This window comes from Malaclemys terrapin, chromosome 2 (assembly GCF_027887155.1).
Source record: "Malaclemys terrapin pileata isolate rMalTer1 chromosome 2, rMalTer1.hap1, whole genome shotgun sequence".
Taxonomy (NCBI): Eukaryota; Metazoa; Chordata; order Testudines; family Emydidae; genus Malaclemys; species Malaclemys terrapin.
In genome coordinates this window covers 68222405-68247081 of record NC_071506.1, presented here as the reverse complement: position 1 = coordinate 68247081, position 24677 = coordinate 68222405, and the positions used below count along the sequence as shown (strand labels likewise).

The window sequence follows — 24677 nt, the reverse complement described above, 5'->3', positions numbered from 1 at the left end:
TGTCAAGCTGTTGAATTTTTCTGTACATAAAAAAAATCCATTGCTGATTGCAATGTCCCAAGATTCCTGATTTGAGTCATTTTAGAGTAATGTTAATCTAAAGAATATAGATGATTTGTGGAGAGGTTAAATCGCTGTTCAAATCTACTCTGCAGTTCAAGGAGATAGAATAGAATAGAATAGGTTTGGTCTGCATTGGTTTCTGTAACATCTGCTAAACATTCGACAACGACACCTTTCAATCACTGCTGGCCTTGATCCTTCTTGACCAGTGTGTATTCCATTCCCAAATCTTTCCCCTCCAGCAAACGGTTCGACGGAATGGTTTCTCTTTGTGGAGCCTGTCGTTAAACTACTCACTTGCTAATGGTTTGGGTCCTTTGAGGTAGATTAAGGACTAAATTAATGGGTTAAATTACTTTATTTTATAAGAAATACACAAAATTGCTTGCATGTTATCATTTGAAACACGGGCAGGGGAAGAAATCTAAAGAAGCCAAAGTAATTAGTACATTTGCTTCTAGAGAAGAAGACGACGACCAAAAAACAAACAAAACCAAAACCAAACCCCCCACAAACAAACGAATGCACAATCCCCTTGGTCATCATGGGTACTTGGCACCTGAACTCTGAGATTCTGGGCACTGCAGCCAGTCATAACACTGCATATGTTTACCATTATCCAGTGATTTCCTCTTTCACCCTTGCCAGCTATTTGGTGGAGAGGAGTTGACAAAGAGTTGCATACTTCATCAGGGGGGGAAAAGTGTTGCGCTTACTTGCCAGATGGACTTAATTAACCTAAAGCATGATTCATTCATTCATTCAATATTAATTTATTTGTCGAGAGCTGTACAAACAGACTTCCTTATCTCAATAACAATGTCTCACAATCTAATGTTTAAGGACACTTGATGTTTTCGGAGAATATTGATATATTTAATTATAACGTTTAAAAAACAAAAATATTTCATAAAGACAATTAAAAGGCAATTTTAAGAAAAACTTATTTCAGAAATCGGTATAATTTTAATGTCACTTACACACATTTCGATATAAAACACAACCAGGGACACGTTTCACGTTAAATAAACTGCGTGTTGCTTAGTTTTTAATACTAGTACACCAAACATGAAGCAGGTGATTTGTCAAGCTAAGACATAGACGAGAGTCCATGTATGAGATGATCTCCAGGGCCAATACAAACAATCCATATAAAAGATCTCTCGTTATGCATTCCATTATACATCCACCTCCCGTGTCTCCATAGCTAAGGTTACAGCTAAGTATCGGGTTATAATTTGCTCACATGTACGATTTCTTGACCGAATAATTCCCCCCACCCTGAATCCTGGAAAAACCCGGCGCTGTCTGTCTTGTAACCTGCACAGGTAAAGAGTAGCGGGAAGGGGAGGGGCTGGGACTCTTCCATTCCCCGCTCGGAGCGTCGAGCCCCCCGTCACCTTCCCAGCCCAGATCCCGCCCCCGCCCCGCCATTGGCCGCGGCTCTGGGTAAATACGGCCGCGCTCTGACAGCTGCCAGCAGTGAGCCTGTTGTCCCCCGCCCCCACCCCCGAGACCCTGCTTCAATCAGCGGCGTCCCGCGCCCAGCCCCGCGCGCCCAGCCTGCCAGGGGAGCTGTCCCTGCTGCCCCAGCCGAGCCAGGGGGAGAGGGGGCTGCTCGGAGCAGACGGTCCTTTTCCTCCCAGCTGTTGCCCGAGGAGGGGTCGGAGGCGGGTCCGGTTGAGCCCGGCTCCTCCCGGTGGCTCCGGCTGCCCCGAGATGAGCAGCCCCGATGCGGGCTACGCCAGCAGCGACGACCAGACGCAGGCAAGGTGCTCGCTCCCCATCATGATGCCGGCCCTGGGCCCCTGCCAGTGGGCAGAGTCCCTGAGCCCCCTGGCAGACGCCAAGGTGAAGAGTGAGGCGGCCCCGGCGGGGGCTGCGAGCAGCCGGGCCAAAAGCGAGTCCCGCATCCGCCGGCCCATGAACGCCTTCATGGTGTGGGCCAAGGACGAGCGCAAGCGGCTGGCGCAGCAGAACCCGGATCTGCACAACGCGGAGCTCAGCAAGATGCTGGGTGAGTGTCCGCTCGTGAGCCGGGCCGGGGGGCTTTCTCCTCCCACCTGCCCCGGCCCGGCCCGGAGCTGGGAAGTGGGGGAGGCTCCCCGCACTCTGCGAGCGGCGGGCAGGGAAAGTTACCGAGTGCTGCTGGTACCTGCCCCGCGAGCGAGGCGGCTGCGGGGCCCGGACTGGACCCGGGGTTGGTGCGATGGGGGCAGAGGGTATGGCAGGAGTTGCCAATGCCCTGGGCTAGCGAGGGGATCTCGAGGCGGCGGGTGGGGGAATGGAGGCTGCCGGATGGGGGGCGCCCGGGGTGGGTAGTGGGGATGGAGACGGCCGGGCGTTGGGGGGCCGCACTGGAGGCAGCCAGGTTCCGGAGGGGCGCCCAGGGTGGGGGGGGGGGAGGAGGCTGCCGGGAGTTGCGGGGGTGCACTCGAGGGGATGGAGGCGGCTGGGGTTCGGAGGAGGGAGGGGCGCCCGGGGTGGGTAGCGGGGATGGAGGCGGCCGGGCGTTGGGGGGGGGGCGCACAGGGGGGATGGAGGCGGCCGGGCGTTGGGGGGGGGGGCGCACAGGGGGGATGGAGGCGGCCGGGCGTGGGGGGGGGGGGCGCACAGGGGGGATGGAGGCGGCCGGGCGTTGGGGGGGGGGCGCACAGGGAGGATGGAGGCGGCCGGGCGTTGGGGGGGGGACGCACAGGGGGGATGGAGGAGGCCGGGAGTTGGGGGGGGCGCACAGGGGGGATGGAGGAGGCCGGGAGTTGGGGAGGGGGAGCGCACAGGGGGGATGGAGGAGGCCGGGAGTTGGGGAGGGGGAGCGCACAGGGGGGATGGAGGAGGCCGGGAGTTGGGGAGGGGGAGCGCACAGGGGGGATGGAGGCGGCCAGGTGCTGGGTGGGGCGCACGGAGCGGGGCGCACGGGGAGGCGCACGGAAGAGCCGCAGGGTTACGCGGTTTGTCGCCCCGCAGGGAAGGCCTGGAAGGCGCTGTCGCTGGCGGAGAAGCGGCCGTTCGTGGAGGAGGCGGAGCGGCTGCGGGTGCAGCACATGCAGGACCATCCCAACTACAAGTACCGGCCGCGCCGGCGGAAGCAGGTGAAGCGCCTGAAGCGCGTGGAAAGCGGCTTCCTGCCGCACGGGCTGGCGGAGGCGCCGGGCTCCGGGCTGGCCAGCGAGGGCAGCAGGATGTGCGTGGAGAGCCTGGCCCTGCCCTACCCGGAGCAGGGCTACCCCGCCGTGCAGAGCGCGCTGCCCCCGGCGCTTGGCCACTACCGGGACTGTCAGCCCCTGGCTGCCGCCTTCGACGGCTACAACCTGCCGACCCCGGACCCCTCCCCGCTGGACGCGGCGGAGACCGAGACGGCCTTTTTCACACCGCCCCTGCAGGACGAGTGTCAGCTGGCGCCCTACGGCTACCCCGCGGCCGAGTACTCCACGCACGGGGCCGAGAGCCAGGCCAGCGCCGCGCTCCGCAGGCACCTGCCCCGCGCCGAGCCGCTGGGGCAGCTCAGCTCCCTGCAGAGCCTGCTGGGCTGCCAGGGCCCCCTGCACGCCTACTACGGGCAGCTGTGCCCGCCCGCCGGCCCGGCCCGAGCTCCCCAGCTCCCGCCGCAGCCCTGCCAGCCCTCGCCGCCGCCCGAGGCGCAGCAGTGCAGGGAGCCGCTGGAGCACCTGTCGCAGGACGAGCTGCTGGGCGACGTGGATCGCACCGAATTCGAGCAGTATCTGCACTTCGCCTGCAAGCCCGAGCTAGGGCTCCACTTCCCGGGCCACGAAGCCGGCCTGCCCGCGCCAGACGCCCACGGGCCCATCTCCTCCGTGGTTTCGGATGCAAGTACTGCTGTGTATTACTGCACTTACCCAGACGCCTGAGAGACACGGTCACTCCCAGCGCTCTCGCTGTGTGAAGTAGCTGGGAGTGTGTGGCGGACTCCCTGGTGATGGGAAGCCTTGTACAGAAGGGTGTGTGCTTTGCTCCTATTTATGTAATTTATTGGAATCTTCACTGGAGCTATGGGACAGCCAACCTGGGTCGAAAAGTACTTATTTGTTTGAGCTAAAACATGATTGTTATAACATACAGGTAAGGGTCTTCTATGGCTGGCTGACCTGCAACTGGTTCATCTGTTTTATATGTCAATGTCTGTCTGTTTTGTAAGAGTAATGATAAAAGTGGTGCCTCTTGCCCACAATGTTTTTATAGTTAAACTTTTTAAAAATGCCTCCTTAAAAGATTCTTATTTTGTACTTTTAGAAAATAAATCACTGAGATTTCTTATGCATTTGTTTTTCTGTACAAGTAGCATTCCTTTTTAGACTATGGAAACCTCAATCCTGCTCTAAGCAGAGAAATCATGGAGTGGGGGAAAATGTAATTACTTGGCCTTTGAGCCATTCCTGCCATCAATAACTTGGGCAAAGGATCCCTGGAACGAAACAAGGCTTTTATTTGCCAAGTTTGGACTCTTAGTGCTGAAATAAGACCTACTGTACACTTGTTTGGGACACACTACTGACTTCTGTAAACAGTACTTCTTACCAATCTAGAAGAGCAAACTAATATCCTTTGGCCTAATATTTTCTCTTTGTTGTATTTGGGTCCTCTTCAGACATAGTATAATACCTAGTTCATGCTGATCCTTCAGTTGGGTTTAGGTTATTCTATTTTTATGGCAGTTGCTCAGGGTCTCAGAAGCCATTGCTGCTGAAGGAAAAGTAACAAACAAGATTTCAAGGTAAGGTGATTACTAGAAGTGCATCTCAGCTTAGCAAATAACTTTAAATGTGAACTTCCCCTCAGCTTCAACATTCCTGTTTAGATACATCTCCACCAGAAGGAAAAAAATAGATGCATCAAAACCACCTCTGTAAAACACAAAGCCAAATGGAACATCGAGAAAGGATCTTGGATTTTGATTGGGGTGTCTGATGAAATATTTCATCAAGCAAACAAAAAAAACAAATGTAATAAGTACCTATAGACTAGATGAATCTTTATGGAATAAACTGTTACCTCCTGGTGAGCTGGAATCTCAGACTGAATAACTGATCTTTTTCCTTGCAATTCAGGAAGGCCACTACTACTTATTACCAACAAAGATAACTACAATTCTGGCCTGTGCTAGCAGCTCAACTTCAGATAATTGGGAATACCCTAATGTACACAAACAGATTAATTTAATTTCAAATAAATACTCTACTAATTATACACATGGGCTGGTAACCATTAAGCAAGAGAATATAATTTTATGTAGTATCTTGTGATCAAGAGGCCAAATTCTGACCTCATCTAGGCCAGCATAAAGCCTGAGTAAACTCATTGACATCAATGGAGCTGACTAGTTCATAGACTTCCATGGAGTTATTCAAGATAATACATGGTCTAATTGAAATCCTAATCTGGATTAATTTATTTTAAAGTGCTTTCTACTGCATTTAATGGAACAACAGAACATAGTGGCAAGCTGAAAACAGAGCAGGGCAAGAGTGGTAGCAAGAATGGTAAATTTCAGGGACAAAGAGCATTGATGTGGCCTAGGTAGGTACTTTCATGCATCCTTCTAAGGCAAACATGGTATACTATGCCAGTTTCTCTTATGTAGTGTTGGTGATGAAAACAACATAAAACAGAAAATCTAGAATGGTCAGGTATAATGTAATAATACACATTTTTTGTATTAGTTTTTCTTCTCCCAAAATGTTGTAGATATCACAAAACTTAACATTTTACCACTACATTAGTAAATGGTACAGGTGCAGTTAAATAAACATAAATTATATATATGTAAAACATAAAAATCCTCTACATTAAATAACATTAAGGCTGTGATCTTAAACACTCAAAAGGTAGGAAGTGCTAGAATTAAGGTTGCAAAGGCAATCTTAATTATTTTAGTCCCTTTGTGCTTTACCTACATGATCACATGCTCTTTCCCCCAGGATCCTTGCTTCATTCAGTGCATAGGATGAATGGTGTCCATTAAAGGGGTATCTATTCAATACTGCTTTTTATCCTCCTCATTCAGTGTTTGGCCCCAGGCATATTTTTTTTTATTGCATGCCAGCCAAACCTTGGAGTGAAGACAAAATTATTAATTTCCTCATGGGCTTTTCTACTGTGCTCCCATCATCATATTTTAGTTCTTTACACACAATGAATTATCTTCACATCACTCATGAGGTGAGGCAGTGGTATTATCCCCATTTTACATATGGGGAACTGAGGCACAGACTACAGCTAAAAGTGTCAAGTGTGGGTATGCCACTTGAGATGCCTGGGTCTGATTTTTTTGTTTTGTTTTCAGAGTACTTACCATTTTATACATTCAGAGCAGAACTCCCATTGTCTTCAGTTGCAGCTGTGAGTACCTAGCACTTTTGCAAGCCAGATGCCAGGCTTCTCAAGCTGAGGTACCCAAAATATGAGGAATACATAAAGGCCACCTGTGAAAATGTTGGCTTATATGACTTGCTTAGCATCACATAGGAGGCTACCACAAGGCTATCCTTTCTCTTGCTGCAGCCCACTCCCTCATATATCACACTTCCAACTTTTACCACACATGAGATAGGGGTCTTGCAGAGAATAGCTTCATTCATTACACAACCCCAATTCATTCCCAGAACACTGTTCAGTTTCTCACTGAATGAGGCAGTAATTGCTGAATGCCTCATTGAGGAAATGAGTAACTGGTTGCAGGAGTAGGATGTTAACTTCTACTATGTAGACATGGCACCGTATGTGTGGATGGAGACACATAGCCACTAGGTTTCACAGGCCCCAAATCTGAAGTAATACTCACCAGCAACCACACAACAAAAACACTAACCCAGGAACCTATCCTTGCAACAAAGCCCGTTGCCAACTCTTTCCACATATCTATTCAAGGGACACCATCATAGGACCTAATCACATCAGCCACACTATCAGAGGCTCATTCACCTGCACATCTACCAATGTGATATATGCCATCATGTGCTAGCCATGCCCCTCTGCCATGTACATTGGCCAAACCGGACAGTCTCTATGTAAAATAATAAATGGACACAAATCAGACGTCAAGAATTATAACATTCAAAAACCAGTTGGAGAACACTTCAATCTCCCTGGCCACTCGATTACAGACCTAAAAGTTGCAATATTACAACAAAAAAACTTCAAAACCAGACTCCAATGAGAGACTGCTGAATTGGAATTAATTTGCAAATTGAACACCATTAAATTATGCTTGAACAAAGACTGGGAGTGGATGGGCCATTACACAAAGTAAAACTATTTCCCCATGCTTTTCCCCCCCCCTCCCCTACAGTTCCTCATATCTCCTTGTCAATTACCATTTTCATTACCACTACAAACAGTTCTTTTTCTCTCCTGCTGATAAAAGCTCACCTTAACTGATCACTCTCCTAATAGTGTGTATGGTAACACCCATTGTTTCATGTTCTCTGTGTGTGTGTGTGTGTGTATATATATATATATATATATATATATATATCTATCTTCCTACTATATTTTCCACTACATGCATCCGATGAAGTGGGCAGTAGCCCATGAAAGCTTATGCTCAAATAAATTTGTTAGTCTCTAAGGTGCCACAAGTACTTCTGTTCTTTTTGCTGGAATAATCGATTCAGTTCCAAGTTCTGCAGGGAAGTATCTTCTAGTGACCACAGAACCTTCTTCCCCAATCCCCAGCCACGCTCTGTTCTCTTCTGCTACTATTCTCCCTCAACTCCCACCCAATACCACCCAGCTCATTGCCTCCCCCATCCACAGCTACTGCCCACCATGCTCATTAGCTCCTGCTCCTGTCTCCTCTCATGTCACCACCAAGCTTCTTCCTCTATCCCCTACCTCTGGTTCTGCCCACGTTCTGTTTCTATTCTTCTACCTCCTTCTGTTCCTGCCCTTGTCCCCCATCTCTCTTTTTCCCACAGGCTTCTATCCTTCCTCCCTGCAAGCTCTTACCCCTGTTTCCCCTGCTGCATCTCTTCCCTTCCCTGATGTTCTCCCACCTGCATTCAAGTAAGATTGCCACCTCCTCACTGCCAGTGTGCCTGCAGGGGGACCATTGAGAGCACTGGAGAGAGAGTCTCCCTGCTGTTCGTTCCAGTTCTCAGTGCCACAGTGGCTCCCAGATGGTAGGAGGAGCAATTGCAGTGAAAATGGAGCTCAGCCCTTGCATCTCTGGGATATGGGGCTTGCTGAGTATGAACAGAATCATCAGAGAATTCTAACAAATCTCTACTGAGCATGTTCAAACTAAGTCCCATCCCCCCCCTCCCCCAAACTTATAACGGCCAAACGGCGAATTTTGATGGATACACGTCCCTGACACTGAACAATACCCCTGCTAAACTGAAAGTCCCTGTTCCAAAGAATCTAGTAGAATAAAATGATTGTAAATGTTGTATTTACATGGCCATAACAATGTTTTTCTCCCTGGCTTAATTCTTGGAAATGGCTCAACCGTTTTAGCTGAAGGTATCCAAAACACCTGAGGCAGACACCTGCCTTGGAAAATTTCAGCCCAAATTGTTTAAATCTTCAAAGTGAGTATTAGTGACTGAAAATAGGGTCTTATAATGCAGAGTGTCAGACAAACTATAACTAGAGGTGTTGCTAGCTACATTATCTATAGTACTAGTCCAGTATAATAACTTTGGCCTTGTCTACCTACAAACTAGCACTGGTTTAACTAAAATCTATTTAAATCTAATTTAATTAAAACTGAGCAAGCCTCTGTGTAGATGATCTTAAATCATTTTAAAAAAATAACTTATATTAATTTAGTTAGTCAGTTCCTTGAGATGGGTCTACTCAGAAAACACATTGATTTAATTAAATTAGTTTCTAAATCAAATTGGTGGTCTTCTTGTGTGGACATTTATGAACAGGTTTGTGTAAAATCAATTTAGCTTACTGAAGTTTTTAAACATTATCAAATTAATAGGAGGGTTCTGATAAAGGTTTTGGACCCATGTAATTAAATTGATTAGTAACCAATTTAGTTGAGGCAGCGTGCCTTCTGTCTGAAGACCGCTTACCAAATTAAGCTAAATCATTATACATATTTTAAATATCAGTTTAAGAGTGTCCTCACAGGCATTTGCCCTGCTTTAACTAAACTGGTTTACCTTTTAAACACACCTTTAATTAAACTGGTACATATTTGGGTATAGAGCAGGGCTTTCTGACCAACAGTTCTGCTGAACTTGATAGCATTGAATACCTTTCCGATAGAAAACAGGGACTATTTGTGTGAAGTGTTTTCATTATTCCTCCATCTTGTAGTTATGAGTTGCTCAGAGATTTTAAATAATACATCTGCATTATTTTCTCACGTGATATTGAGAATTTCAGCCAAGTGATAAATATCTTGATTAGACCCTTCCATGACGTATTGGTCAGAATGCTGGCCACGGAGGAAGAGAGAAGAACAACTATTTCATACTACTGAAATGACAGTGCTCAGTGGCATTCTGAGTCAGATGAGAGTTAATAGACTATGCAACGAGACAGTAAGTGCCATGATGCAGGTAACACTCATCACGGAAAACCTGAGGCAGTATCAACTGAGATGGTTGGGTCATGTGAGATGACAAGATGTGGGATATGTTGGGCCAGAGAATACAAGAGTTGTCATGGGACAAGGACCACAAGGACAACCTAGAAAAAGGTGGTTTGAGATGCTGAATACATGGACAAGGTTGGTGTCAGCATGGAAGACACACTTGACAAGAACACTTAGAGAAGAAAAACAAGACTATTGATCCCGATTGATGGGATAAGATGATGAAGAAGCTATTGAGAATTTCAGATCAGATTCAGCTTTGAGGTGTAGTTATTAGTGGCTTCTGGATATAGTAATACTGTATTTTTACATAGTACTTTCCACTTCAGGATAGCAAAGGACTTACAAAACATTAATGAATTGTCGCACAATAGCTATGTCAGAGAAGGAAACTGAGGCATTGAAAGGTTAAAGAACTTGTCCAAGGTCACAGACAAAGGCTGTGGCAGACCTGAGAGGAGAACCCAGATAACCTGAGTAACTTAAAAAAAAATTAAGGCCATAAGCAGTATAAAATATTGCAAAGCTAAGCTCAGTGTCCTAAACTGCCATGAGAACAACAGAAAATTCTAATGTTCAGTACAAAAATTTAAAATTTAGTAATAAATTTAAAATTGTCATATGCTCACAAACTTGGCTCATTGTTTAAGTCACTATGAGTTCCACAAAACAGCCATGTGTACAGTTTCTACTTTCAGTAATTTTTGAATGATTTGAGCACAACATTTATTATTGGAACATGTGAAAAGCGTGAATTTTTTTCACATACTGTATAGCTAATCATCACAGTAAAGGTGCTTGAACTGAAAGTGTCAGCATTGTCTTAAGGCTATTGTCTATACTGCAGGCTAAATCGATGTCACTGCGATCGATGCAGCGTTGTCGATTTAGTGGGTCTGATGAAGATGTGATGAGTTGATGGGAGTGCGCTCTCCTGTTGACTTCAATACACCACCTCCTCAAGAGGCAGAAGGTAAGTTGACTGGAGAGCATCTCTCTCCTACATAGCACAGTGTAGACACCACATTAGGTCAATGTAAGCTACATCGCTTACGGGAGTGATTTTTTCACACCCCTGAACAACGTAACTTCCATTGACTTAAGAAGCAGTGTAGACTAGGCCTTAGATTTCAAATACCCCTCCTTTCAAAATAAAATCATATATTTGTTATCACAGCTGTATATATAGCACTTGTAATATTATTTTGTCTGACATAGGAAAATATCAATGTAAGTTAAAAATATAATGTTATCAGAAACTAGGTTATTACAGCTTTAAAGAACACAAACAACCCAACTGATAGTTTTAAGAAGGAGGAGTGTAGCATCTTCTGTAACACTTTAATAAACAACAATTCAATGAAAGTCAAATATAATTCCACGCCTTTGCTTATCAGAGTAAAAACTTGTTTCATAGAGTATTCCTTGCAGTTATCAAGGGAATATAGTTATTGTTCATGTAAAGGGTGGCAGCTCCATTTACCCACAGAGAATATATTTAGGAACCAGCAATCTTGGGCTCTTTCCAAGGCATTGTGGAATTACTTTACAGTGTCTGATTTACTTTAAAGCTTCTTGTTATGGCAGTTTAAAAACAAAATTTATTCTGCACACATCCTGTTTAAAACAAATTTTTCTCCTCTGTTAAACAAAGATAAAGAATATTGGAATATGTTTTTGCAGCTAAAGGTTGCATCTTGATTAGCTAAAAAGGTAAACCAATATTTCTGGATTAATGAACTGATCGTTGGAATAACAACAATAGGTTGTTATTTCTCACTTGCAAACTGGGCCCTAGGGTTAGTCATATTGTGCCGTCATTATTTTGTTTTACCTTTTGAATTTTTTACACAAGAATATTGAGGCTTTTTGTAAGCTAGCACGAATTAGAGAAAATGTCCATGACTGTGTGCGTATTCAGAGAACATTCTTCTGTCAGGGAGTGAAATCTTGTTCACCTTGCTTATGTGAAAGCAACAGAAATCAACAAGAACTTTGCAGGAGTAAGGCAAACATTTATTCATTTATAATACCTATGAACAGGGCATATAATACTTGTTGGATACGTAAGTGTAATGCTATTAAAACACCTTTTAATAACAATATCTTGTATTTATACAGGAACTTTGTTTCAGAATGATCTGAAACACTTCTTAGAAAGTTTATACACAGAACCACTTCACTCACTGCTAATTTGGAATATGGCAGCAGTTCAATACCAACATACGTTTTTGATGTGTGATGGGAAATTAAGAGAGTCATCCAATTAAAGCTACAGAGGGATATTTAGATAGGTAAAATGTGATCACCAAATCAGGGATTTGTAGGACACAAGAGCTTTCATTTCTACTCTCGATTGAAATTCCCACCTTATTTTCACTGCAATTACTCTTGGAAAGGGGGATGGGAGAGGCACATGCAGAACTGCTACACAAGGGAGGAGGGGGCGGTTCTGTATTGAGGGGAGGAAGCTACTGTTTCTATGCTTACACAGATCCAGAATCTGGATCCCCACCCCAACCATCAAGGATGCAAAGGAGGAGCACCATCATTCTAAGCCATAGACTAAAGTAGTGTCCACAAAAGAGCCATTGCATCATTTCCTCAAGCCCTCTTAGTTTCTGCATGAAAGGGCAGTGAGTTTCACCTTTATGTGAAATGTACAATGGGATCTTTAATGATTATAAATTTAAGTGCCCCTGAAATACCATGGTGGTATTATCATTTCTGATTTTAGTTAAGAAATGGCTACCTGCTAATTCACAGGCAGATAGAGTGTCCCTTACATGTACACAACTGGTGTGGAGGGTAGCTACCAGAAATTCCAGACGATAGGCTGGAATGGCAGCGCAGCAATATGGTGTGTTTGTGTAGGGGAGTGTTCTGCAGCCTTTTACTTTGGAGGAGTTGGGAAAATGAATTTTGTCTTCCCAAATTCATCCTTACACTTCCAACATTGAAAATCACCCTAATTTCTGGGGCACCATCCATTCTGTCACTTCTTGAAAGGTTTTCTTTTGAAATTTCTGAGCCCTGGCAAGCAGAAAGAATAAGGTTTTCACAATATTGGAACAAGATTTATATATATTATAAATGGAAATCCATGTTACTACAACAATAAGATTACATTTTAAAATACAAAAGAGTCAGGGCATGCAAAGGTAAACTTGTCCAGCATGAACATACGGAATCAGATCTTTACCTGATGTTGCTCCATTGAAGTCAGATATTTATTAGCTTAACTAGCTATTGACAATATTTTATATGTGCAGGATGAGCTAGTTAATGTTACTATGAGATGTTACTATCAGATACAGGTGTGATGGATGCCTATAAATAAACTTTTTTAGTCCCTGACTTATTTTTACGTGTGTAATTTTAGCTCTGTATTCATGCTGGTGTTTTTCTCCTTTACTCAGGTATTATTGTTGATTTGGCTTTTTATTTTTATTTTTTTTAGAAAAGGGGGGAAAAGGTGAGAAAAAGAACCCGCCTGTGCAAGTTCGCATGTAAGACCCATGTCTACTGTGGGGAAATTTACAACACCAATCAGTGTGCAACATGTTTACAGTGTTAGAACTGATGGGAGCTCTAGTGTAAATGAGGCTTCAGCAGCCAGATCAGTTTTCATCACTGTTGGTGAAGAGCAAGCATAGTTGAAATGGTAGTAAGGGAAAGAGGTAGAAAGGATGGTCTAGTGGATAGGGCATTGGAATAGGACTTAGAAGATCTAGGTTGCATTTGTAGCTCAGCCACAAACTTCCTGTGTGCCCTTGTGCTAGTCACTTAATCTACTTGGTTCCCCATCCCACATAACACAACCTTATATCAGATGGGTGAGGATAAAGTATTTTAATGGTTGTGAGGTACTACAGTGATGAGTGCCATAGAAGAACAGATCTGACTCTGGGAGTTTTCTCTACACTGCAGCTCTCACTGGCTCTACCACAAGTATCACTCACTCATGCCCGTCACCCCAATCGGAGTATGGGCCGTCAACCACAGATCTCCAGAGTCTTCTATCCTGGGCCATTTGCTCTAGCTGATTCCAGGTATAGCCCATTTTTATGCTATCAGCCTGAAGATCGCGTCGCCAGGTGTTTCTTGGACGGCCTCTTTTCTGCTTGCCTTGGGGGTTCCACCGCAACGCAATGTCTAGTGATGTTGGTTGGCTGCTTGCGTAGTGTGTGTCCTATCCAGCCCCACCTTCTCCTTCTAATTTCTTCCTCTGCTGGAAGTTGACCGGTCAAAGCAAGGATCGGTAAGGCACGAGCAGCTTTCTTACAGCTCAAGAACATCTGGAGCTCCAGAGAGCTGTCTTTGGCAACAAAGATTAGACTGTTCAATTCCAACGTGAAATCAATCTTATTGTATGGAGCTGAAACCTGGAGGACAACTAAAACAACCACCAGGAAGATCCAGACCTTCATAAATAGTTGCCTTAGAAGGATTCTCCAGATCTGCTGGCCAGACACCACCAGTATAGCTGAAGTGAATTATTTTTTGTAAATGTTCCCAGTGTAAAAGAAGCCCAACAGCGCCAATTACACTTCAAAGTTCACCTTTCATAACAATGGAGTCTGGAGAAAGTAGAGTTCATGTAGCACACATAAGGGAATGTCATGGTGAGATTTACCTTTTAGGAATTGAAGGTCTGCAAAGGGGGGAAGTTCTGGTGCAGCAGCAGAGTTAGTATGTACACTGAAAGGCATGGACTGAATAGCAGTGGGGGTTGTGCAAGCTGTGTTTGGGGTGATTTATATGAATTTCAATAAAATCCCAGTTTGAAAACTGTCCCTGCTCTTGGGAGTATAACATTTGGCGAACACAGGCAGGAGAGGCTCAATTACAATGATCTGACCTCTCTGTGAAACAAACCTACCTAGAAACGACTGCAGACTGTTCCAGGAAAAGGAGCCAGGGAAGATTTAATTGTTTGCAAGCAGGATGGCTGGGAAAGAATTAGCGATCATTCACCTGAAGGAAGGGGAGCTTTGATACCAGTTGAAGAATGAGCTTTTAAGAGAAACCTGTTACTCTCTGGGCATATTTGGGACAAGTTGCAGCAAAATTAATAACAATAATAATAATTGCTTTAATCAGCTGGATAAGAAGCTATTTAAATAGTGAAGAGTTAGAAGATCAGGGATTGTCTACACTGCTAGCATTAAAAGATAAGCTTTTGCATCTAATTCCTACAGAAAAAAGAGGAGTCCACTGAAGCAATTAAAGTAGAGACAATTCAGAAACAATATGCTGCCAAATTAAAATTGCTTGACATATCATTTTAGGAAAGCATGAAAGAAATTAAAAGATATTACATTTACAAGAGGGGTTGTGTAGTACTCATAAGGCAATGGCAGGATTAGATTTACCTGTGCTATGTCCTTTTAAGGATTGAAAGTCTGCTGAGGAGGTCAAAGGGGACAGCTCAGATTGCAGCAGCAGAGCTGTATGTGCTCTGAAAGAACAGAGCAGCAATGAGACTTGTGTAAGTGGTATCTGTTTTTTTATATACTAATTTTAATAAAACCCTAGTTTTAAAACTGTCTCTGGTCTGGGAGTGTAACATTCACAACTCATTTGTTGAGTCTTTTATTCTTTACACAACAAATATAATATGAAGGAACCACACATGCACAGTGGGGGTCCATGTCATTGTGTTTACTGAACATATACAACATGTAAGGCCTGATACATATACATCTTGTTGTTCTGGTTGGGTTCTGTCAGCTTCTAAAACAAAAATCATGACTCACAAACTATTTAAAGTGATGCTACCAATTTCTATGCACTGCATACATCTCCCACTTAAATGTAAAGGACATAAAAAGTGACAAATACCTTATTATCACTAAATATACAGCATGCTACAAATTAAGTCTCAGCAATGGTTTACAACTTCTCTCTGGATAATGTCTTATAGGCATCTCAATAGTACCTGGAACAGTGTCTCTACTTTCTGGTGTAGCAGAAACAGCAATGTCTTCCTGCTCCTCTGTTGGGTCACTTGTAGTAGATATAGGGACGGAAGGCTCACTGTTACTATCACAAGTTGCTGTCTATGGCTGGATTGTAGGGTTGGTTTTTTCAATAAGTGTCATACTGGTGTTGAAATCTTGCTGGACTTGTACTTAAAAGCTGATTTATGTGTCTTCTCCATAAGATGTTTGGTGCCACTTCTATCTGCTAAGACAGAGATTCAGTCTGTGATGTAATCACTCACAAATTACCTTGGTTTCCACAAATTACCTTGGTAGTCTCTGACTGTAAGACTCTTTCACCCAGGTGAAAGCTGTGCAGCTAGGTGTGACTATCTGTGGCCATTTGATCACAGTATTTCTTAAGAACATTCCTCTGTAGATCAGGGTTTAGCAAGTCCAGGCATCCCATAAACAACATTGCTGTAGTAGCATGGGCTGCATTTCTATAAATCAATAGAAAATTCTCAATCTTGTGTAATAAATTATCTAGTATGAGCCATAGTACAAATCACTTGTTTGAATGTCTGGATAAATCTATCTACTAATCTGTTCTGGCAGGATGGTAGAGAGCTGATGTGATATGTTGAATATCATTTCTTTTGACAGACAATTGAAACTTTGGATATGAATTGAGTTCTAATGTCACTTACAATCGCTTCAGGGACTCCACTCCTTGAAAGCAATAGTCTTAACTAGATCTGAGTGAAGCTTTATCAGCAACTAGTAAATTTTCTGAATAATGCATTTTTTGGGGCTCTGAAACTATTTGTGAATTCAGTTTTGGCCAATTCCCCCTCCCTTCCCCCCCGCTATTTTGTTCAGAAATGTCAAAATGTGTTATTTCAACATTTTCAAAATGAACCATTTAGACATTTCATTTTGAAGTGACATTTTTGAAACAAAATGTCAATTTGAATCCACATTCAAAACATTTATTTTGAGCTGAACAACATTTCTGAGATTTTCGTTTTAGTGAGAAAAACCAAAACATTCAGTTTCCGTTTGAAATAAGCAAATTTTTTTATTCTATTTTTCTGTTTGGCCACTGAACTGCAAAACCAATTAGTCTCTTAGCTCCAGTCTTAACTCTTCCAACGTCTGTGCTGAACTAGTTGAATTCATACAGAATACTTCAGGTAACTTAGAATGGGCATTTACTGCAATTAAAAACATATCTCCTGTAAATGGTCCAGTATTATCAGCCCCCTGGCCTTGAACACAGGCTTCCGAGGTGCTTAGGAAACAACCTTGGCTATCATGCCACACCAACACATCAGCTTACCTGGGAATTCACAGACTTGGATGGGCTAGCATCCAGGGCTCCACAACCCGCTTCCTCATTGGCCACATAATCTTGGACCTGACTGGCTGGTGACTATATATAAACTTCCTGCTTCAGCTCTGGCCTTGTTTGAGGAACAAGCTATTGCCTGCTAGTTGCTACTTGGACCCATTTAACCTAGCCTTGCTGCACCTTCCCCTTGGATTGGCTCTCCTGTCAACTGGACCCCTTGCTTGAGCTCTGACCACTGTTTGAGACTGCCCTTTGACCTGCCTGACTCTTAGACATTACAAGTGTAGTCTGTGTGGATCACAGCCATGGTGTAGTTGGGCACTCCAAGGATGCAAAGGAACCTGTTTAGGCAAGTGTTGTGTTTGATGACAACCCTGATGTTAAGTATCAGAGGGGTAGCCGTGTTAGTCTGAATCTGTAAAAAGCAACAGAGGGTCCTGTGGCACCTTTAAGACTAACAGAAGTATTGGGAGCATAAGCTTTCGTGGGTAAGAACCTCACTTCTTCAGAAGTGATGTTGTTTTGCCATTTCCTTTATTTGTGTCTCAATCTCTGGTCGCAGAACAGAACTCCTGGCAAGAAATTTGATTTTTATAGTTTCCAAATGGCCTTCATACAATTCTTGAATACTTGTGAGCTGAGTTTTGTAGGAATAACCACTCTGGTTTCACACATGATCACGCAGCCTTGTTTTACACTTAGCTGTCCTTTTTGATGAAAGAAAACTGGAAAGAGATGTTTGTTTGCATCTATCCATCCATTCTTTGTAATGTCATACACTTCAGCCAACACTGGATTGTCTGTAGCTTTATGTCAAGCCATGACACTTGTCACTGGCAATGGTTCAATTTGTGTTATATAGAACATATTGACTGTCTCTGGTTCCACTTCAGTATTCCTACCCGTGTCTTCCAATGGCAAGCATGACAAGTCATTTGTATTTGCATGCTGATTGGTACTTTTGAACTCAGTATAATAACAAGAATGACTAATTGTGGTGTCACCTATACTGGTGCTCCCCTCTTTGAGTTAAAAATTGAAACTAGAGGTTGATGATCTGTATCCAAAGTAAATCATTTCTCTCACAGATACTGGTGATATATAATTAATCTGACCACACTTAGAGCTTCTCTATCAATTTAAATGTGGTTACATTTTGCTGACGTAAAAGATCTGGAAGCAAAGCAGTAGGCCTTTCAGTAAGATCTTCCACAGCATTCCTACTGCTTCTATTCCATATGTGAAATGTCACAAGAAAACTTTATATGCAATGATGCATTATGTTATGTAAGGACCTTTTCAGATGCCATAAGATTCTTTGCCTCCTCAAAAGCGTACCCTTGATATAGTGTGTGGACCAACACCATGTTTGTCCATTGTTTTTGTTTTGTTTTTGCTTTTTTTAGAGGATGTAACTCTGTTGCTATATTAGACAAAAACCTCTGGTAATAAATGACCATCCCCAGAAAAAGAACATAATTGTATCATATTTTGTGTTTAGAGTGCCTTAAGGATCACTTTAATTTTGTCTTGTGATTGATACAAACCATCTTTGTCAATGGTATGGCCACAATACATTGAGTCTTTGAAAAAATTCAAATATTTCTTTGCTGGCACTAAGCCCATACTTAGACAGCTTTGCAAGTACCTTATAGAGGTTCCCAAGGTAATCTTAATGTCAGCTTCTGGGACCAGTATATTGTCCAAGTAACACGAAGTGCTAAGAATACCCTTTGATACCCGGTCCCTCACTCTCTGTTGAACACTGAGTGTAGATGCTATTCCCAAAACTATCCTGTTTTATTGAAATAAGCCTTTATGTGTGTTAATCATAAGAACTTTTTGTCACTGTCTTCAATCTCCATTTACTTGTAGGCTTGGGCTAGGTTGATCTTGTAGAAAAGTTTACCACTAGCTAATGAGGCAAATGTATCTTCTAGTCTAGGTAAAGGATACTAATACTGGCCCACATGAAAAGTTGGATTAATGGGAACCATGAAATCACTGCAGATACAGACACACTCTCTCTTGCATTAGTGGCATTATAGGGGTTTTCCACTTAGCCTTGGCTAAAATGGCAGAGTCCTGTAAGTTCCTCTGCTTTTGCTGTATTATTGTTTCCACTACTGTCCCTGGGCCCATCAGACCAGCCTAGACTAGCAATAGGCTAAAAAAAGGTGCTTTTAAAATGGAGTTAAGCTAAATTTAATTAGTTAACATGATTTGAAATACTCCTTAAAACCTTTACCGCATCATTAGCTGGTCATGTTGTCGCCTTTGCATGAGTCTTGCCCCCATTCCAAGCTACACCAGCCATTTAGGTGGTGCAAAGGGTGGGAATCTGTCTCGATGGGACAACTGGCGAATCCTATGGGATCAGCCAGCCTAATGGGCCCCTCCCTTTGACTAGGAGTCAAGTTGGGGATGTTTTGGGACCAGGAAAGGCTGTGGCCAGAGTGTGCTGTACTTGGTATTCCTCAATCAACATAATAACAACTCCAAAGGGAGCAGCATTTAGAGCAGTCCTGCGGCTGTTTTGAGTTACAGCTGGGCCTGAACCACATCGTGTAGGCTACTTCTACTCCCTCAGCTGTGTCAAGCAGAGCTCTCGTGCAGCTGAGACTTTGGCCCCATATGTGAAATTAGTTGAGTGCATGTATCCTCTGGAAATAATCCAAGCTTCTCTTTGTGCCAAGTGATGAATAACAATAACAATATTGTGATGTCCCATATAAACATATCACTTTGGTGTGACTCTTCATGTTTCCTAAATTAGAACTACCGCTATATCCAGGAATTCTCATTTTCTTTTGCAGAATCAGTAATCTTTGAGTTCTCATGATTCACTTTACAGTAGAGGAAAGGAAACAGTTCAGAAATTTCTCTGCATTACCCTTGACAGCAGGAAGGCAAACAGTGTCAGTTTTAACTGCTGCTGTCAGACCTTGGCAAATCCCATTTGTACAACACATTCTCCCTCCCTCCCAATATACCACTTCAAAACGACCCTGCATTTAAACATTGCATTAATAGCCCTCTACATGCAAAGCACTGAAGAAGGTTAACAGAAGGACAAAGAATTAACACACAAAATAACAATAACCAACAGTAAAGACAACCTCTTTAAGTGAGAAGAAAATATTAATTTTTTAAAAGCACAACAGGGGAGGCATTAAATCATTGGCAGTAGCAGCATTCAGAAGAGGCAAAGAGAGAGGTTTTGAGATAGGTCTTAAAATGACAAACAGAAAAATGAAAAGAAAGGAGAAGAAAGTCCAGACATTTGAGTCTAGAAGAAACAAAAGACATTATATAGACATGAATCATGGGGAGAAGTACAACAAAGGGAAAGAAGATGAACAAAGGAAGCAAACAGGCAGAAGGCATAGAGTCTGACTTGAAGTGAAGGGAAGCAGGTAGGGAAGAACCAGTTTAGGGGATTACATGTAAGAGAGAATTTTAAAGCAGTGTTGCAGATGGTTAAGTCAATGAAGTGAAAGGAAGAAAAGAGAGATCTGTGAATAGGGAGGCTAAACATAAATGTATGTGTGGTATGGGATTCATTGAAGTGGTTTAAGAGAAGGATTGTGGGAGACTGATGTAGATGGCCTGGCAGAAATCGAGTCATGAGTTGACAAGTGTGTGGATCTTTTTCCATATCTAAAGTGAGAGGTTTATAAAAATGATTATAGAAAATGTCAGCTCTTTGGTCATGATGATTATATCATGATGTAATGCAAATACAGATGCAATGTTTTTACTGGTAGTTCTAGGGATAGGAGTCTCTGTGATTAAAAACAAAGATTTGAGGAAAGGAAACAGAACGCTTCAAATCCATGCAGCTTCTGCTTCCTGAAAGCACTCACAGAACATTACGAATTTTGTCGATAAATGTGTCCTGTAACAGGGTAGCTTGCCCCTCAAAGGCTGGAAGCCTGGGGCCAACCAACCCTGATTACTAAGGAGCCACACTTGCGTATGGATCGGGTGATTTCCCTATAAAGAGCAGCAGGAGGCTACAGTGAAAGGGAAAGTGTTTGAGGAGATAAGAGACTGCAAAGAGAGCAGACTATAGACAGGAAAGAACTGGGAGTGACACAACTGGGTAAAATGAATAGACTTTATTTTGGGACTTTGAGTTTTATTTTTGAGTTTATTTTTATCTGAATAAACCCAGATGCCGGGAAGGGGTGTTGTGAATGGACAAACGGGGTGTGGAGTTAAAGAAGCCCCTTGAGGAAGAAACTGAGGCAGACTGCCTGGGGTGACCCCATGCATGGAGGGAGTGCATGGGGTATGGCCACTCATTCATGTGTCCGTTTTGATACATTTTTTGACAGTCATACAGCAGCCGTGGTATTAATAACTTTTGGTTTGTACCTTCTTATTTTAATTGTTAGCAATATCTCACCAATAAACAATATGTAAACTCCATAAGACTGGTCAAGATTTTCAATAATAATGGTTTACTGTTAGGTCCTTAAGTCTATATTTATATACCTCTAAGTGAGGTAATTTTCAAAAGTGCTGAGAGCTATAGAAGCTGCTGACATAAGAACATAAGAATGGCCATACTGGGTCAGACCAAAGGTCCATCCAGCCCAGTATCCTGTCTACTGACAATGACCAATGCCAGGTGTCCCAGAGGGAGTGAACCTAACAGGTAATGATCAAGTGATCTCTCTCCTGCCATCCATCTCCACCATCTGACAAACAGAGGCTAGGGACACCATTCCTTACCCATCCTGGCTAATAGCCATTAATGGACTTAACCGCCATGAATTTATCTAGTTCTCTTTTAAACCCTGTGATAGTCCTAGCCTTCACAACATCCTCAGGCAAGGAATTCCACAGGTTGACTGTGTGCTGGGTGAAGAACTTCCTTTTATTTGTTTTAAACCTGCTGCCCATTCATTTCATTTGGTGGCCCCTAGTTCTTATATTATAGGAACAAGTACATAACTTTTCCTTATTCACTTTCTCCACACCACTCATGATTTTATATACCTCTATCATATCCCCCCTTAGTCTCCCCTTTTCCAAGCTGAAAAGTCCTAGCCTTTTTAATCTCTCCTTATATGGGTCCCGTTCCAAACCCCTAATCATTTTCGTTGCCCTTCTCTGAATCTTTTCTAATGCCAGTATATCTTTTTTGAGATGAGGAGACCACATCTGTATGCAGTATTCAAGATGTGGGCGTACCATGGATTTATGTAAGGGCAATAAGATATTCTCCGTCTTAATTCTCTATCCCTTTTTGAATGATTCCCAACATCCTGTTTGCTATTTTGACTGCCGCTGCACACTGCATGGTCATCTTCAGAGAACTATCTACGATGACTCCAAGATCTTTTTCCTGATTAGTTGTAGCTAAATTAGCCCCCATCATATTGTATGTATAGTTGGGGTTATTTTTTCCAATGTGCATAACTTTAATCCACATTAAATTTCATCTGCCATTTTGTTGCCCAATCACTTAGATTTGTGAGATCTTTTTGAAGTTCTACACAGTCTGCTTTGGTCTTAACTACCATATATACTCATTCATTAGCCTGTTTGTTTATAAGCCGACCCCCCAAGATGGTTAGGTTAAAAATAGCAAAAACTGTATGACCCTTTCATAAGCTGACCCTATATTTCAGGGGTGGGTAAACTTGGCTCCTGGCTCGTTAGGGTAAGCCACTAGCGGACCTGAACATTTTGTTTACCTGGAGCATTCACAGGCATGGGGCCCCTCAGCTCCCAGTGGCCATGGTTTGCCGTTCCCAGCCAATGGGAGCTGCGGGAAGCTGGCGCGTCACTTCCTGCAGCTCCCCTTGGCTGGGAACGGTGAAACCTGGCCACAGGGAGCTGAGGGGCTCCATGCCTGCAGATGCTCCAGGTAAACAAAACAACAATGTATTAGATATTCAATTCAATGATTCCATAGAGTTTAAAATCATCAAATTTTGGTGTAGACCCGTTTATAAGCCGACCCCCGCTCTTTGATGCATCACTTTTTTATCAAAAATATTTGGCTTATGAACGAGTATATACGGTATCTTGAACAATTTAGTATCATCTGCAAACTTTGCCACCTCACTGTTTACCCCTTTCTCCGGATCATTTATGAATACGCTGAATAGGATTGGTCCTAGGACTGGCCTTTGGGGAACACCACTAGTTACCCCTCTCCATTCCAAAAATGTACCATTTATTCCTACCCTTTATTCCCTGTCTTTTAACCAGTTCTCAATCCATGAAAGGATCTTCCCTCTTATCCCATGACAACTTAATTTACGTAAGAGCCTTTGGTAAAGGACCTTGTCAAAGGCTTTCTGGAAATCTAAGTACACTATGTCCACTGGATTCCCCCTTGTCCATGTTTGTTGACCCCTTTAAAGAACTCTAATATATTAGTAAGACATGATTTCCCTTTACAGAAACCATGTTGACTTTTGCCCAACAATTTATTTTCTTCTATGTGTCTGACAATTTTATTCTTTACTATTGTTTCAACTAATTTGCCCAGTACTGATGTTAGACTTACCGGTCTGTAATTGTCGGGATCACCTCTAGAGCCCTTTTAAAATATTGGCATTACATTAGCTATCTTCCAGTCATTGGGAACAGAAGCCGATTTAAAGGACAGGTTACAAACCATAGTTAATAGTTCCACAATTTCACATTTGAGTTCTTTCAGAACTCTTGGGTGAATGCCATCTGGTCCCTGTGACTTGTTACTGTTAAGTTTATCAATTAATTTCAAAACCTCCTCTAGTGACACTTCAATCTGTGACAATTCCTCAGATTTGTCACCTACAAAGGACGGCTTAGGTTTGTGAATCTCCCTAACATCCTCAGCCATGAAGACTGAAGCAAAGAATTCATTTAGTTTCTCCGCAATGACTTTATCATCTTTAAGTGCTCCTTTTGTATCTCAATTGTCCAGGGGCCCCACTTGTTCTTTAGCAGGCTTCGGGCTTTTGATGTACTTAAACTTTTGAGTTTTTGGCTAGCTGTTCTTCAAACTCTTTTTTGGCTTTTCTTATTACATTTTTACACTTAATTTGTCAGTGTTTTTGCTCCTTTCTATTTACCTCACTAGGATTTGACTTCCACTTTTTAAAAGATGCCTTTTTATCTCTCACTGCTTCTTTTACATGGTTGTTAAACCACGGTGGTTCTTTTTTAGTTCTTTTACTGTGTTTTTTAATTTGGGGTATACATTTAAGTTGGGCCTCTATTATGGTTTCTTTGAAAAGTGTCCATGCAGCTTGTACTTTTTAATTTCTGTTTAACTAACCTCCTCATTTTTGCATAGTTCCCCTTTCTGAAATTAAATGCCACAGTGTTGGGCTGTTGAGGTGTTCTTCCCGCCACAGGAATGTCAAATGTTATTATATTATGGTCACTATTTCCAAGCGGACCTGTTATAGTTACCTTTTGGACCAGATCCTGTGCTCCACTCAGGACTAAATCGAGAATTGCTTCTCCCCTTGTGGGTTCCTGTACCAGCTGCTCCAAGAAGCAGTCATTTAAATCAGTGTTTCCCAAACTTGGGACACCACTTGTGTAGGGAAAGCCCCTGGCGGGCCGGGCTAGTTTGTTTACCTGCTGTGTCCGCAGGTCCGGCCGATCGCGGATCCCCCTGGCTGCGGTTCGCTGCTCCAGGCCAATGGGAGATGCTGGAAGCGGCACGGGCTGTGGGACGTGCGGGTTGCCGCTTCCAGCATCTCCCGTTGGCCTGGAGCAGCAAACCGCGGCCAATGGGAGCCGCGATTGG

General features: G+C 43.2%; 1 protein-coding gene across 1 annotated transcript; it reads left to right on the top strand.

The window, feature by feature from the left end:
* The first annotated feature begins 1566 nt into the window (after window positions 1–1566).
* On the top strand, window positions 1567–4286 carry LOC128831989 (transcription factor Sox-17-alpha-like). The gene is made up of 2 exons (XM_054018981.1): window positions 1567–2080; window positions 3031–4286. The coding sequence occupies exons 1-2, from the start codon at window positions 1783–1785 to the stop codon at window positions 3930–3932; spliced, it is 1200 nt and encodes a 399-aa protein (XP_053874956.1). The 5' UTR covers window positions 1567–1782; the 3' UTR covers window positions 3933–4286.
* Window positions 4287–24677: the final 20391 nt, after the last annotated feature.